The sequence below is a fragment of the Telmatherina bonti genome, assembly GCF_933228915.1.
Source record: "Telmatherina bonti genome assembly, chromosome: 14".
Classification (NCBI taxonomy): domain Eukaryota; kingdom Metazoa; phylum Chordata; class Actinopteri; order Atheriniformes; family Telmatherinidae; genus Telmatherina; species Telmatherina bonti.
Genome location: NC_136612.1, coordinates 13,255,496 through 13,271,168, shown reverse-complemented (window position 1 = coordinate 13,271,168; position 15,673 = coordinate 13,255,496). Strand labels below are relative to the sequence as shown.

The following is a 15,673-nucleotide window of genomic DNA, read 5'->3' as shown; positions in this document are numbered from 1 at the left end:
AGTGATCCATCTGAGAATGATTTTAATTAAAAGTAGGCTTGAGTTCTGTACAGAAGCAGATTCATCCAAGAATTCAAGTTAATCGAAAACATGTACAGCTCTCATAAAAAAAAGCTCAAATTCAACAATTTGCAGTTTACATTTTCATACAAGTATCAGTGATAATTACATTAAGATAAAAAAAACAGCACCAAATAGACACACTGACCATGCATCAGAGTGGGAGACGTACAAAAGGCACACAGTCGAGCCAATCAAACAGGTCCTCGTGCACACACACACACACACGCACGCTCGCTCACTCACTTATAAATCCCATTCATTTCTCCCTGTCCACAGTGATATAGGTCTATCATGTAAACATTGACAAACTTTATTTGCCATTTCATTTAACAGCTCTATGAAGGTTTTTTTGTTTTTTTTATTAAAGTTAGATAATTGTGTTGATAAATCGTAGCCCACTCATGATACCCCTTTTTAAGTTTCATCCTCCACCTCCAGAGATTTCTTCTTTTTACTGACTGGATGTTGAAATCCCAGCTGGATCATAGAGTCTTCCTCTTCGCATCTCCTGCCTGGGTTTGATTGACATCTGGATTTAAAAAAAAATACAAATAAAAAAAGAACTTAATTACGAGACAAAAATAAGGCCATGAAGTCGTGTTGCCACCGACAGATGAGGGGAAAACAGAACAGAACCAGACAACCCGCAGACAAGAGAACGACAAGATGCTTGGAAAAAGGCAAGGAGAGGAGAAACGGAGCAGACTGGAGGTTTTAGGGAGGGTCAGATTTTACCTGAGAAAGCGAGCTGCAAGTGAGGAGGCAGAGCAACTTGAGACCCTGACTGGAGACTCTTATACAGATCTGAGGAGACAGGACAGGGCAACGAGAAACAAGGAGGGGAGGGGGAGGGGGGGGGGGGGGGGGGGGGCAGGTGGAACAAATAAAACAGGGAGGAAAGGAAGAGAAAATGAAGATTGTGGAGGTAATAGAGAAGATGTTACCCAGACAGGAGGAGGATGAAGAGAAGATGTGAAGAGGAGACAAAATTAAAGATGAGATGAGGGAAATGAGGCAAACAAAACGGAACGTCGTCTCACGTTAATTACATTAAGCTTCACATTTAGACAAATACAATGATAAAAACAAATGAAGCTAACAAACAACATCAAACAAAGCTAACACGGAAACATCCAGACAACAGCAGAGAAAGTCACGCAGTCTGCCAAGGTGAGCTTAAATTCCCACATCTCACACACACACACACACACACACACGGCAGGTTGCCCCCTCCCCTTCTGCTCCAACATGTAAAATATTCCTGCTGCTGCAGTCTGAAAGATATTAATAAAACGTTTAAGGTGAGCTCATCAAAGATCAATCGACATCACTTTGAGGCGTTTTGTCTTTCGAACCCGGTTTTTAACCAGGATTCATCGTGTTGCTCCGACGTGTGTGGACTTAGTAGCTGAAGAGTAGCTTTTCATGAAAGACTTTACTTCCTCATGAACAGCTGCAGTTTGGAGTTAAATACTTCCAAACAACATTATTCTCCTGGGGGTTGACATGGAAACACGCTGGTTAATTCTGCCTTAGATCGGCAGCTTGGGAAGGGTTCTGATAGGACAGGGGGTGGAAATGAACAAGTTCACTTCCTGCTTCTCATCTTTTCCATCGTAACACAGAAAAGACATAAAAAGTACCAGTTTGTCCTTTCTTTTGATTAGAACTTTGAGCAACCCGTTTCACTTCTTCCTCCAGCTGAGGAGGAGGAGGAGGAAGACCGTGCAGAATATGTACGTCAGCAGGACGGGTCAAGGTAACGCGTAGGGCTGTGACGATATGCTCCAGTCCCGATTAGATTCCGATTTTTTGGGTGCTGATTCGGTTCAATTGTGATTCTCACAATTCCTCGATATTGTCAATTTTTGTAGATTAAAAACAAAATTTAAAAAAAATGTACAAAACTCATTTTGCTCTGAGGATCATAATTATTAAGGCTGTGATGATGTGCTTTTGTCCCGATTTAATTCAATTTTGATTTTTTGTGTTGATTCGATCTAAACTGCGATTCATTAATTTTGCTGATTTTTGTAGACTTTTTTAAAAAAAAAAAGTACAGTACAAAACTTTTTTTGCTCCTCATTTTTCTTGATTCCAAAGAGGAAAAAACAACACAGCAGCCAGACCATCATTCTGCTGCTATAATGCCCAAGAAGACAAGTAAAAAGTTCAATAAAAACAATGAAAATGACAAATATTTTATAGTAGATTTTTTTTTTTTAAATAAAAATCTATTTTTTCCAATCAAAAAAAATATTTTAAAATTGTGAAGCAAAAAATCCCAATACTCGATTTTTCGATTAAAATTTCCCACCCCAGTAACGAGCATGCGCAGAATGACGGGAATGACCGTTTACATGACGGAGGAACGAATTTAGCCACTTATTTCGGAATAAAGTTTTAGTCCAAACAGACTTTTTAATTCAGATTTAGGTGTTTACAGTCATTTTCCATCTGTTTAAAGAGGATTTAACTTTTATCTGGAATTAAAAACATGGAAGCGTGGCCACTGTTAGCAGCTAAACAGACCAGTTATTCACCACATTCAGTGCTGCTCAGATAAACCAGTAACCAGTCGAACTGGGAGCAAATGACCATTAGACCTGCAGGTAATCGATGGTAGTGCAAACAAAATTATTTGACATCTTTCTTTTTTTTGGGGGGGGTGGGGGGGGGCAACATCACTGAGCTGGTTTATGACCAGCCCCGACCAGAACGGCGTCTGTGTTCCCGCCCTGTGTGTGTTACTCACTCTGGGTCAGGGTGGAGAAGGGAAGGTTGCTACTGGCCGCGGAGCTGCTGGCCGCTGAGCCGGACCCGCCCGTCCCCAGCTGAGGCAGGTTCAGCATGGGGGATAACTGGAATGGCAAGGAGACGGGCACCAGCCCCCCCAGCATGCCGAATCCCAGCGAAAGGGACGAGGCGGAGCTGAGCAGGCTGCTGCTTCCTGTTGTGGAGACCTGAGCAGAAAACAGTAATAGTCATTAGTTACTGCTGTAACACCAGCAGGAAGGGAACTGGTTCCCATTACAGACCTGCGGCAGCTGGGAGGACACGGATGATAATGGAACTGACACGACTGGTTTTGCCCCCTGAGGTGTCCCGCCCCCGGGCCTCTGTCGCTGGCCTGGCATGGCTGCGGCTGCGGCGGGGGAGGCACTGGTTCCTGAATGCTTGCTTATGGATGAGGTGTTTATAAGGCTGGCGTTGGTGGTGCTGTTGATGCTGGGGGTCTTCTGGCTGCTTGGGGGAGCGTAGCTGCCTTGCCCCGGCTTGGCTGCTCCTCCGGGGCCACCTGAGAAGGGCAGGCGGAAGCCTGCAGGGGTTTTGGGAGAGTACTGGTGTACAGTGGGGGCTGCCTGAGAACGAGGACTCTGAGAGATGGACGCGGAGGTGGTGGTGATGACGGGGTTGGGGGTTCGAAGCCGGACGATGGGCGGGATGCTGCTGTGGGTGGACTTGGTGAGAGTGGCGTGCATCGGGGTGATGAAGTTCGGCTGAACGCCGGAGATGTTCTGAGCGAGGGAGGTGGAGGGTTTACTCTGGGGGGTCTGGACCAGGCGGGGAGCCTGAAATGTTTTGGGGACGACGAGGGACTGCGATGGAAGCGTGTGTGGCCGGGACGATGCTGACGTGATGATGAGGGTGTCGCCGCTGCTGGCTTTATTATTGCTGCCTTTGAGAAGGCCAGATGAGGGAGTGGAGACCCCCGCCTTTGATCCTGGGGCCACTAGCGGAGACGCGGTGGGGGGGGGGGCGTGGTTTTGGTGGCGACACGGAGGTGGGCATGGTTGTTTTCACCATGCCCACGCTCAAAGGTCTCTGAGGGGTCAAAACTGAATGTCTGTGGGCTTGCACTGCCCCCTTAACAACCCCCATCGCATCCACCCGCACCGGGGTGAGATGTGTGGAGGTGTTGGCGGGGGGGCGGGGCAGAGAGGGGGATGAAGAGGTAGAGATGTAGTGAGGTGTGTTGGAGCTGGGAGTGCTGACAGAGTTCTTTTTCTGCTGCTGGAGGAGAGGTGAAGCGTGGAGGTTGGGGGGGTTGGGCGCAGTCTTGGGAGCAGTCTTGGGAGCAGTCTTGGGAGCAGTCTTGGGTCCATCTGGGGACGGGGGGCTGTCCCCCTGGGCCAAGCCCTTGGCTGCGTTGCCAAGGATGGCCAGAGCCTGAGAGATGGAGTCGTGGGAGGGGGTGTCGTCCAGGGAGTCGAGACATATGGGCTCCGATGGCGACTGAGGCGGTCGCTTGGCAACCTGGGCAGCAGGAGAGGGAGCGGCACCTGCTGACGGGGTGGACCGCTGCATCCACGCCACCTCCTGCAGAGACAGGAGAACATTTCTTCACGTCACACCCTGCCTTTCACCTAAAACATCATCGTCATGTAGTTTTAGTTCGTCCAGAGAGACGTGTCTGCCTCTACGTCTCACTCACCTTTGGCTTGGCCTTTGGAGTAGGAATCATCTTCTTCTTTGCTCTGGTGTAAAAAAAAAAAAAGTAAAGAAGACAAAATACGTGAGTGAAAGACGACAAATGCAAGTCAAGAAGAAGAAGAAATTAAACGAGTTCTGTGACTCACGTGTAGCCCGTCAGATGGCCGTGGACCATGATGCTCTCTTTGAACAGAATCCTACGGAGAGAAGCAGCAGCAGAGACGGGATCCAGGATTAAAACAGTTTACTGTAAGACAACTTCTAGAAAGGGAGGGGGGTCTAAAATGCAGCAAAGATATAAATCAGAGTTTTTAATGTCTTTTCCAACCTCTTGATTTTAGAAGATCTGAACCATGATGAGATTTTAGTCTTTAAAGCACTGAGGATCATGATTGATGCTTTCGTCATGATTTGATGTAATTCTGATTTTTTTGGGGGTGTATTTTGATTTTCATGATTCTTCAATATTGTTGATGTTTGTAGACTAAAAACAAACAAAATGAACAAAACTTTTTACATTTTTCTTAATTTCAATGAGAAAAAAACAACATAGTATTCAGACCATCATTCTGCTGCTTTAACAGCCAAGACAAGTAAAAAGATCAATTAAAACAATAAAAATGACAAAAATTCATAATACATTACTTTTTATTTATTTAAAAAAAAAAAAAAACTAAAATTCTGAAGCAAAAAATCCTGATCTTTGATTTTTTTCGATTCGACCACCCCTAATAATTATGGAGGTTTTTTTTATCCTGACGAATCTGCTCCATTCTTGTCTGATACATTATTTCAGCTGTTCATGGTTGTTGTCTGGCTCTCCTCTTCATCAGGCTCACAGTTCTGGACTGCAGATCGGCAGTCAGGTAATAAAAAACATGATCATGATGGCAACAAATAACTATAAATGACACTTTTCTCACCAGTGGTACTTTCACACATGAGGCATGCGGGCCGTGGACCCTGATGCACTGCCATACCAGCATACATGCTGGGTTTTGCCAGAAAGGCCTTTCTCATCTATAGAAAACTTAACTTTTCACCCAACAGGAACTCATCTGACTGCAGACCTCATGGTATAGATCATGGTGGCTTTGCTGGATGCTGTTTTATACCCAATCCTGACACCTTAACCAATAATCTTCTGACAGAAACACCAGAACAGTGTTACTACTTATATATCATGTGAATCTTTCTGGGATTTTTTTTTTTTTGCCTCTTTTTTTAAGTTTAGTAAAGTCTTGACATCATATTTGAGGTTTGTTTACATTTCTATATTTAAATAAATTGGTTTAAAACAAAAAAAATTATTTGTACTTTGTTAAATAAATGTTCCAGCTACATAGATTTTAGTATTTACTAACTTTATTATTATTATTATTAGAAGTGGGGTTGGAACAGACTGCAACATCAACTAGGGAATAAAGTTATTTCAGATCAAATTTAATTTAACGTTCCTCAGAGTTTAATGTGTCTGTAGCTTTAAAATACACCCATTTATTACTGCAAACACTGAGAAGGCAAGAACATTCAGTGATGAGGTGGAGAACAACAGGACTTGATAAGAGGTGTTTCGGTAAATACATATTTTATGAATTTTACCTTCAAAAACACCATAATCTCCATCAATTCAACCACGGTTTCTCTGATTCTGCTGGCCGTGTTTGTGCCTGCTCAGACATTTTTACCTCCAGAAATGTCACTGGCATCACAGATTCAACAAGATGCTTGCAGAAGCAAAGTCTAAACTAAGCTACTGAGACATCTTGGCCTGAAGTGGTTTGATGCATCGCTTTACCGTGACTGACTTCCACTCAGATCGCTTGATTTCAGCTTCATCAATCCTTATTCCTTTGCAAAAATCTTGTGGCATATACACGTCTCATCGCGCCCTGCGGTCAAAAACATTTTGCCCTTCTGAGCTAAACATCTACCAAACCAGTGACGCGTTCCCCCTACATGCGTCACCTGCCCAGGTAACAATACAGCGCCCTCTAACAGCACCAAGGAGAACGCAATAAAACAAATTGGCTCCTATAATCCTGGAAACCTCCCTCTGCTTTTGCTCCACGTTGACATGATAGCATCACTCGTCAGGTTTATCTAATAATTCTCCACACGGCGTGTTTTACTGGGCAGAAGTTGTGATGGATACAAAACGCAGTCTGTAAAAGCGGCGCAGCGGCTTTGCATGGCAACGACGTGAGCAGAAAAATAACCGAGCCGTTATGTTGTCTGATGTCTAATGCAAATAGATCAAAGTAAAATTATGTACTTCTTAGCTATTCTCTCTCTCTCACACTCACACTCACACACACACACACACACACACACACACACACACACACACACACACACACACACACACACACACAGTCAGCACTATACCTCAGCAGTATTGTATAGAAAACCATCTAAGCCCAAACCACACGTTGGCGATGTGAAGGTAGCTCATACGAAACGTGCCCTTCCCAGCATGCCCCACACACCTGGCTTGCATCCACCCTTTAGGCCAAAGAGGTTTTACTTCAGTCTCCATGAAGGCTTTGAGGTAGTCCTCTAGAGACACGGAGGTCTTGCCTTCCAGTTCATAGCAGCCCAGCTTCACCCGCACCAAGTTACACAGCAACAATCTGGAAAGACACACACATCCCACTTCAGTCAAGCAGAAACATTTCTTCCTTGATCCTTTTCCTGACTTATGCTTATGAAGCTCCGCCTCCAAAGTGCCGTGAAGTCAATTAGCTTTCGTGTCAGTCTTTGCTGAGGATGTTGGAGAGTTGATGTTTATCTGACTGTTCAAAACGAGGCAACGAGGAAACCAGTGGGAATAAATGCCAACTGGAGGCTGTGGAACGGGGACAGTCCGCTAGACTCGATCTGATTGGAGACTCGGCTCAGTTGTAAGGGGGTGTTATCCATGCGGACCAAGATCGTGTTCACGCTGCACTTTGATCAAACGAGCCAAACCATTAGAATAATTAATCCGCATTCCCACCAAAGGTGGCGCTGCACTAGTATTTAGTAAAAGATAAAACAAGAAAACTTGTGAGCTAAACGTGGAGCTGTGATATATTTTCCTCTGACCATGTATCCGTATCCGTGCTTTTACTTTGTTTTCCACGTTTGACCACGAGCCGTTTCTACAGATTCAAGTGTGTTTGTTGTGGCAGCGTTTGTCTATAGCGCTCCGCGCTTACCCCATAGACTGTCTATAGAGATGGACAAGCGTCCGTGACGTCACCCGTAGGTTTCTGAAGAGCTGAATTGAAGCTCGGTGGGCGTTTCCTACCATCGCCATCTTGGCAGGGTCACATGTGTCATCTCACCCGAAAAATACAAATATGGGCAAAGAGATGGAGCTGAGAGGGGGGCTGTGAGCATCATGGCGGATGACATCGAGCAAACTCCAAGCTTTCTGTAGCTAAGAGCTAACCTGGAGATAACAGGAGCTAACCAGCTAACGGAGGTAAGCGCGCTAAAGCTAAGTCACGTTGTTAACCGGCTAAAAACCGCAGTTGTTCTACGTTCTTCTGACTTGAAGCAGGAGATTGGTACCTGTCAATCAAAAGGACACGCCCCTAAATATGCTGAACTTCAAGATGAAATTACTTTTAAACAGGCGAGTTAGCTGCAGTTTTATGCACTTCCACATAGGCTTCACTTTAAACCGCCGGAGGCTCCGTCCATCTTTCATATACGGTCTGTGGTTTACCCACAATGCAACACTATGCCAAATGCAGGAAGTCACTTGAAACAAATCGAGGTCTGCGTTTGTAGGCGAATCATTTGGTGCATTCACATTTCCTCAAATGATGCGGACTTTCCGAGCAAACGGACTGGGATTCTTATCAAAATGTGTCCTTTGACTCCGGCTGTCCGTCTGAGGACATGAAGAGACTGACAAGACAGCTGGCCGAGTACGAAGCATCATGAGTCCATCTCCGTGGAACTGTCAAGGTTCGAACGAGCGTCCACCATTTTACCAGCGACCAGATCAACTGTGTATTTACACCATGGAGAGATTTGCTGCCATGGTAACGCAAGAATGCAGTCATTCTGTGTCGGAAATGTTAATGAAGGACCGCTGAAACCCACTTGTAAACAACCTACGCTGGAAACATGGGGGACTGGTTTAGCTATCAAATCATTTGCTTTAGACGGCTTCTGAAGCAGATCGGAATAACTTTTGTCAAAGTCTTCTTTTGTCTCCAGTTTCATCTCATCCGTGTCCTTTTATCACATTTTACTTTCAGAAGAAAGAAGGAAGAAACTGCATTCATGAACTACCGAACTCTGTCGTTACTTATATGGGACGTAAACGTCCTCCCCCAGCTGGACCAACCTGAGCTTGTCGTCCCAGACAAACTTCTTCCGAGGTCCAATCACCCTCTTTCCTGGTTTCTCGTCATCGTCATCATCTGACCCATTTTTCTCTCCTTCCTCAGACTGCTGCCTGCAAGACGGGGAAAAAAAAATATAGAAAGTCGTTGAGCAGAAGTCGCTTAAAACACCTAACGTTCCATGTTGCGTCTTACTTTGCCACTTTGGCGATGCAGTCCATGTTGTAGCGAGCGATCTGCTCCGGCATCACGTTGCACACGGCCAGTTTCAGCTTCAGCAGGGGCGCTCGAAGTCGGTCGTCCTGAGCAGCGCCAATAAAGCACAGTCAGAAACCACACAGACGTATCCAGGACAGGCTAAATATAGTCAGGCAATGAGTACACAGCCAGCAGACATGAAAAAAAATGGCCAGCACTCATTTAGACGCACCACCCAGCTGGAAAACAAGGTCGCGACATTTCTTTTCACATCTGCTATAGCCAGAGGAATCGCCGGCACACACCTGGATGTTGAGGCTGAGTTTTTTAAGGCGCTTGAGCAGAGCTTCTTTATTGCAGGGCACGAAGGCCTCCAGGTGAGAATAGACAGCTGAACGCACATCTGCAGGCTGTTCCTGAACCTGCAACTCGATGCTGATGCAGAGACAGACGCGTTAATGTTCGCTGCTTCCTACATCGCTCTGGAAAACATGCCAATCTGAACGGAACTCACTCCAGCAGGATGTTGTTCATGTCCAGTGTAAAGAACTTCTTCCTTCCCTCTTCGTCAAACAGTCGGGACGCCTGAGAGAGGAAACAAGCAGAAGGCACGTTTACATTCCTACTAGGGGTGGGAAAATCGAAAATCAGCATTTTTTTGCTTCACAATTTTAAAATCGATTTTTTTTGTTGTTGTTGTTAAAAAAATCAGGTTTTTTTTTCAAATAAATATATATACATTTTTTAAATTTTTTTGTCATTTTTATTTTTATTGATCTTTTAACTTGTCATCTTGGACATTATAGCAGCAGAATGATGGTCTGGCTGATGTGTTGTTTTTCCCAATTGAAATGAAGAAAAATGACGAGCAAAAAAATAAGTTTTATACATTTTTTTTTGCCTTTAATCTCCTAAAAATTAGCAATATCGAAGAATTGTGAGAATCGCAATTTAAATCGAATCGACACCCAAAAAAATCGGAATTGAATCGAATCGGGACAAAAGCATATCGTCACAGCCCTAATTTCTACTAAGTCGCCATGGTAACCGTTTACGATCAAATCTTTAAAACTGGGAGCTGATAAAGAAACTAGAACCGAAAGTGGTCTTACCGCTCTCAGGTCTTCAATTCGCTTTGTGAGGGGACCTGGGAGTCCGACGGGGAGAGGAGGAGGAGGGGTCATCATGTTGCCCTGCGACCTCACGTCGCCCGCTTTATGCCCCGCCCCGAAGGATCCGTTCTCTCCCTGCCCCGGACTGGAAGGCGAGTCTAGCATCCGGAAATCCAGGTCTCCCATCATGTCCTGCAGGATGTCGTTATTAGTGGAGTCCAGCAGCGACATGACGGCCTGGTCGTCCGTCAAGTCGGTCATGTTGCAGTCGCCGCTGTCAGCCGGCTTGGGGTGGGCGTTGGCGAGCACGCTGTTGGCGTTGGGCACTTTGGTAGTGGGTCGTGGCAAACCGCCCGCGGCGACCAGATTCTTTTTGCGCATCTCTTCCTTCTCCCTGGTGAAGCGGCGGATCATGTTCGCCAGGTGCAGCGAATCCTTCATCAGCTTCTTCCTCTTCTTCTTCTCTCTGCGTGGAACAGGACGGCATTTAACGCCGAGCAACGCGACAGCTGCTCCGTTTGCAGACAAACCCAAAGACGAGATGCTTCAAACATTAAAACCTCACCCAGGCTTTGGTACTTTATTCTTTCTGGGCTTCTTGTCCTCCAGAATTCCACCATCCTGCTTTTTCCGCCGCTTTTTAATCACTCGCTCCTCGCCATCTTTCATCTTCTACAAAATCAGGTTCAGTTTACTACAGCAGCAGGATTTATGCTCATTCACGTGATTTTGATTGCAGCGTGTTAATCCCACCTTGAAGTGATGATCCTCGGCGCCGGCATGTTCTCCCTCGGAGTCAGACGTCGGTCTGAACTGAAGAGTTCCCGTGTTGATGTAGAAGCCTCCGTGTTGCGTCGTGAGGGAAGCCGGCACCAGCTCATCGTACTGCACGCAACAAGACGCTACAATTACAGCCCGCTTTCTAAGCAAAAACCCAACGGCTCAATCGAAGAAAACAGAAACTCACTGCTTCTGAGTTGTCAATGAAATCATCCGTCTCATCGTAGCCATAGCCGATGCCAATCAGATCCTGAATTCTGTCCTTTTTCTTCTTTTTTATTGCACCTCCCTGCAAACAGGATGAGCGCATGACCAGAGAGAGAATTATAAAGACAGAAATGTCACAAAAACTCATAAAGCAAAGCTGAAATTAGGAAAATATTAATGAACAAGCGTTTCTAATGTAATAAAAGCAGGTAGAACAGCAGCTGTGCATGAAAACAGCATCAGAGAGCATTTTCAACCAGCACTCAAAGTCACATGAGTTTTCCTTCCTCATTTATTATGGTTAAATATTAAAAGGGATATTTTTGGGTACTGGATTTAGCACAGACTGCTAAATTTCTGGAATAATTGTATCCCCTGCACAGACTTTGCTTACATATTTGTTCTCAAATTTCCTGGCCAGCTCTTCGACCTCCCGTATCTCCCTCTCATCATCAGCAAGGGGGTCGCTGGGGTCCAGCAGAGGAGCGAGTCCTTTAGGTACCGAGGCACCTTGATGCTTTACCTGCAGAAAATCAGATAAATAAATAGACACAAAACAAACAAGTAGATAGATTAATCCGATGCTTTTTGCCTATAAAACAATCGGATCTTATTTTAAAATGTAATTATTAATTAATTACATTATGTATTAATAATTATGTAATTATTAATAGTTTTTAAAAATTAATTTACACTTTATTAATTCTTTTAATGTTAGAAAAAAAACAAAGTTGTACTTGAAATCAACACTTAAATAATATGCAAAAAATCTCCTAAAACTGTAGAATAGTTATTTAACACGACTGTAGTGTAAACTTCAACTCATTAAATAATAAGTTATTCTCTCACAGGCAGCGTCCAAATGTCAAAAAATTTAAGTCAGTATACAAAGACACCATAATTGAGCAGTACAGAAATATTATAGAATGAAGACATATTACATACACTGAGTTGTTCTATTATTATTGTTGATATAAATGTTCCTATTGTTTTTATTATTATTGGTATTATGAGTGCATTGCTCAAACACTGTAGCTGATTATTGTATTCATAAGATTATGACATATAAAGGATATTATTATTATTTTAATATAGGTATTACTAATATACTGGGTTGCACCGTTGTGTTGCTATGGGTTAATATTATTGTTATTTATATTGTATTGCTCATCACTGGGGTGGGATTACATATAAACTTATGCTTCTACCCACTCCTTTTCAACGTTTTGTCATCTTTTACTTCTGTTTTTTCTTGTTTTTGTTTTTATATTTTATTATGTTCAAATAAACTTTTTCAATCTATCCTTAATGTTTGTTTGTGCCAGCACGAGTACACAATGAGAGATCTGCACCAACCAGACGGTCTGGTGGTTTTTTTACACAGTTACTCTATCAAAGCATGCTCAGGTAGCATCTGGTTGGGATTTCTAAACCGTAGTTTATATTTTCTAATTAATAAAACACCTGCTTCTCTGGAAGTGTAATAGAGAGTGAAGCCGAGCAACATGAGCAGTTCCATGTGGGACGTTTGTCAGTGCAGCCCTTCAGAGGTTATGCTAGGTTAGGTAACGTAATGGTCAAGGCCGGATTATCCAATGGGCATTATGGGCACAGGCCCAGGGGCCCCACACCCATTGGGGGTCCATGTGGGACCCACGTATGGCAAACACAAGCAGTTTGGACATTAAACAAAATGTATATAAAAGAAATATAGTTACACCAGAGTGTCTAGTGTACTGCTATTGGTACCATTGGCTGAGAGATGTTAGAAATGTCGTTTCACAGTGTATCATTCACAATTTTTACAATATTGCGGTGGGACAGGGGGCCCTGTAACACTCCGGGCCCAGTTACCTCTGCACTTTTAATCCGGCCCTGCCTCCATAGTCCCCAGATCTCAGTCCAACAAAGCAGCTTTGGTATGTGGTGGAACAGTAGATTCTCATTATGGATGTGGAGAAACTGTGTGATGCTTTACGTCAATATAGACCAAAATCTAATGTTGAATCTATGAAGAATTAGGACAGTGCTGTAGAAAAAAAGATATCCTAACCTTATTCTAAAATCTAATAAAGTGTATTTTAAAAAAGTGGATTTCCTCCTTTAGGAAACCATAAAGCAACTTGATCATATATAGGTTAAGCAATACACTGCAAACATATTAGTACATTTTTTATATTCTAGAAATAAAATTAAGACTAACAGTTAGGAAGTCCTTCCATAAAACTTGTGGTGAAAAGTTCTGATATGCATAAACACATCACTGATACCAGTATCAGTACATGGTCGGATTATCCAATGGGCATTATGGGCGCAGGCCCAGGGGCCATGCCCACTTGGGGCCCACATAGGGCAAACAGCAGCAGTTTGGACATTAAATAAAATGTACATAAATGCCAGATAGTTACACCACAGTGTCTAGTGTATTCTTATTGGTACCACTGGATGAGAGATGCTAGTAATGTAGTTTCACAGTGTGTCATTCACAATTTTTACAATGTTGCGGTGGGAGAGGGGGCCCTGTGACACTCTGGACCCAGGGGCCTGTGCCCTTTTTATCCGGCCCTGGTAATGGAGCCTCCGGTTCTGCTTGTGATCACTAACCTGAGAAGGAGTTGAGTTGACCAGATCGCCGTAGTTGTACTCGGAAGACCCTCGGTCGTTTGGTTCGGCCAGTGTGAGAGTGAGACGGACTGTCGGTTTCTCCTCCCCGGTTTCGGCGTCGCCTCCTTTCGTGTTACCGAACAGACCTCCGCAACCTCCTGACCTGACCGCGGCGGCACCTCCACCTCCATCTTTCCCAAAAGTCACGCCGATGGCCTCATCTTCGCGGCGGCGCTTCTTGCTGCTCTCTGCGGTCGGCGTCGAGGTGCTGAAGGACGAGATAGTGACGAACGGCACTTTCCTCGGCTCTGCCATTTGACGCTTTGCGCCCGACAACCGGCCACACAAACACGTTTAAGCGCCACGCTCCTCGGAGCGGCGGCGGCTCGGAAAATAAAGCGGAGACGGTCGACACGCACAGCTAGCTGGTTGCTACGCTAGTTAGCTTCGGCTTTTGTCTCTGCACAGCCCGATTTAATCCATATGGTGCTTATTATCCCTGGCTCGGCCTCCGTCACCTACGAGGCTGTTAAACGGAAGAAAATAGCGGTTTTACTTGTTTCCAGTTTAGCTACCGCAAGGAGGATTGTGAAGTAGCCATCTTGATCGTTATTATCATTATTCAGACGCTGGGCGTGCGCGCATGCGTGTAAAAAGAAAGCGGAAGCAGGAGAGAAAGAGCATAGACATCACATCGCGCCGCCATCTTGGATGGGTCTCCTGTGCGCCTCCAATGAAATGACATGAAAATGAAATTAAATGAAAAGTAAAAAATACTTTATTCATATATATTATATTATATTTATTATACTTTATTAAAAATTATAATTTAAAATATTATATTTTATAATATTAAAAATAGTATTAATTATTATTGTAATTAGTATTTATTTATCAATAATATATTTATTAAAAATACTTTTACATCACTTTTTACTTTATTCATTATTATAAATAATTATTTATTATTCTTATTTATTCATTATTTATTACTATTTTATTACTTTTTTATTAATTACTTTATTAATTTTATTAATTTACTTTATTGATCCCCCAAAGGGAAATTCAATGCATTTATTTGTAAGGTGTAGGTCCAATCACAACAAAAATTGCACAAATTTTTCCCACATTTTTCTCACAGTTTGGTTTGTACATGGGACAGAGATATTGTTATGATACAGATTAAATTAAAGTGATACTAAATTAAATCGGTTCTTCCTTTTCACATTTCCAACAAGTCCTGGAATTTTAATGAAAATCCGTCCATAACTTTAGTTATCTTGAACAAACAGACAAACAAATAAAGCCTGTATAAACGTAACCTCCTTGGTGGAGGTAATTATGCTACCATGTAAAACTCTCTTTTTTTCCATAAACACCTCATAGGAGTCAAATTTATCATTTGCATTTAGTAGAGTATTCACTATGTTACTATTATTTATAAACCAGTTATGTTAAAAAGTGTTTTGTTTGTGTGTAATATATACGCGTTGTTCCACAGAAAACAGTTTTGTCGGGAAACTACGTTAAATCTGCAGCAAGACTCGAAAGCGGAGACCCATCCAATATGGCGGCAACGCTGGTTCATTCCCCAGCGCTCAATGAGGCGTCTATGTATATAATGTCTACGATAAAGAGGGTCGCGTCTGTCCAATGGGAGCGCAGGAACACGCCCACCTGACTGATTAGCGCGAATGTGGAGGAGATAGTTGTTCTGCACTGGCGCGATATCCGGACCGTGAACGCATCTCTTATGTTTCATATTGACTTATTTTGGTGTTTTGTTTTGGTTTTTTTTTTTTTTTTTTTTTTGCCTTGATCTCTAAATAAACCAATAAAATTTCCACGACTAAAAATATAAACAAATAAACAGATTCTCCTGTGGTTGTCGCTCTGGTAAATGCTCAACTACTCTCCTCCCAAATACTTAAT

At 43.4% G+C, this 15,673-nt stretch overlaps 1 protein-coding gene across 1 annotated transcript; it reads right to left on the bottom strand.

Moving 5' to 3' along the window:
* Positions 1-5: 5 nt before the first annotated feature.
* Positions 6-14,285, bottom strand: ubn2b (ubinuclein 2b). The gene is given in 18 exon segments (XM_079252731.1): positions 6-592; positions 799-867; positions 2,819-3,026; positions 3,102-3,821; positions 3,823-4,383; positions 4,499-4,541; positions 4,644-4,694; positions 6,987-7,130; positions 8,843-8,953; positions 9,036-9,142; positions 9,344-9,473; positions 9,553-9,623; positions 10,151-10,616; positions 10,716-10,822; positions 10,904-11,035; positions 11,118-11,219; positions 11,532-11,660; positions 13,742-14,285. Coding segments are annotated over 18 exon segments (3,513 nt in total). The 5' UTR covers positions 14,057-14,285; the 3' UTR covers positions 6-545.
* Between the last annotated feature and the right edge of the window lie 1,388 nt (positions 14,286-15,673).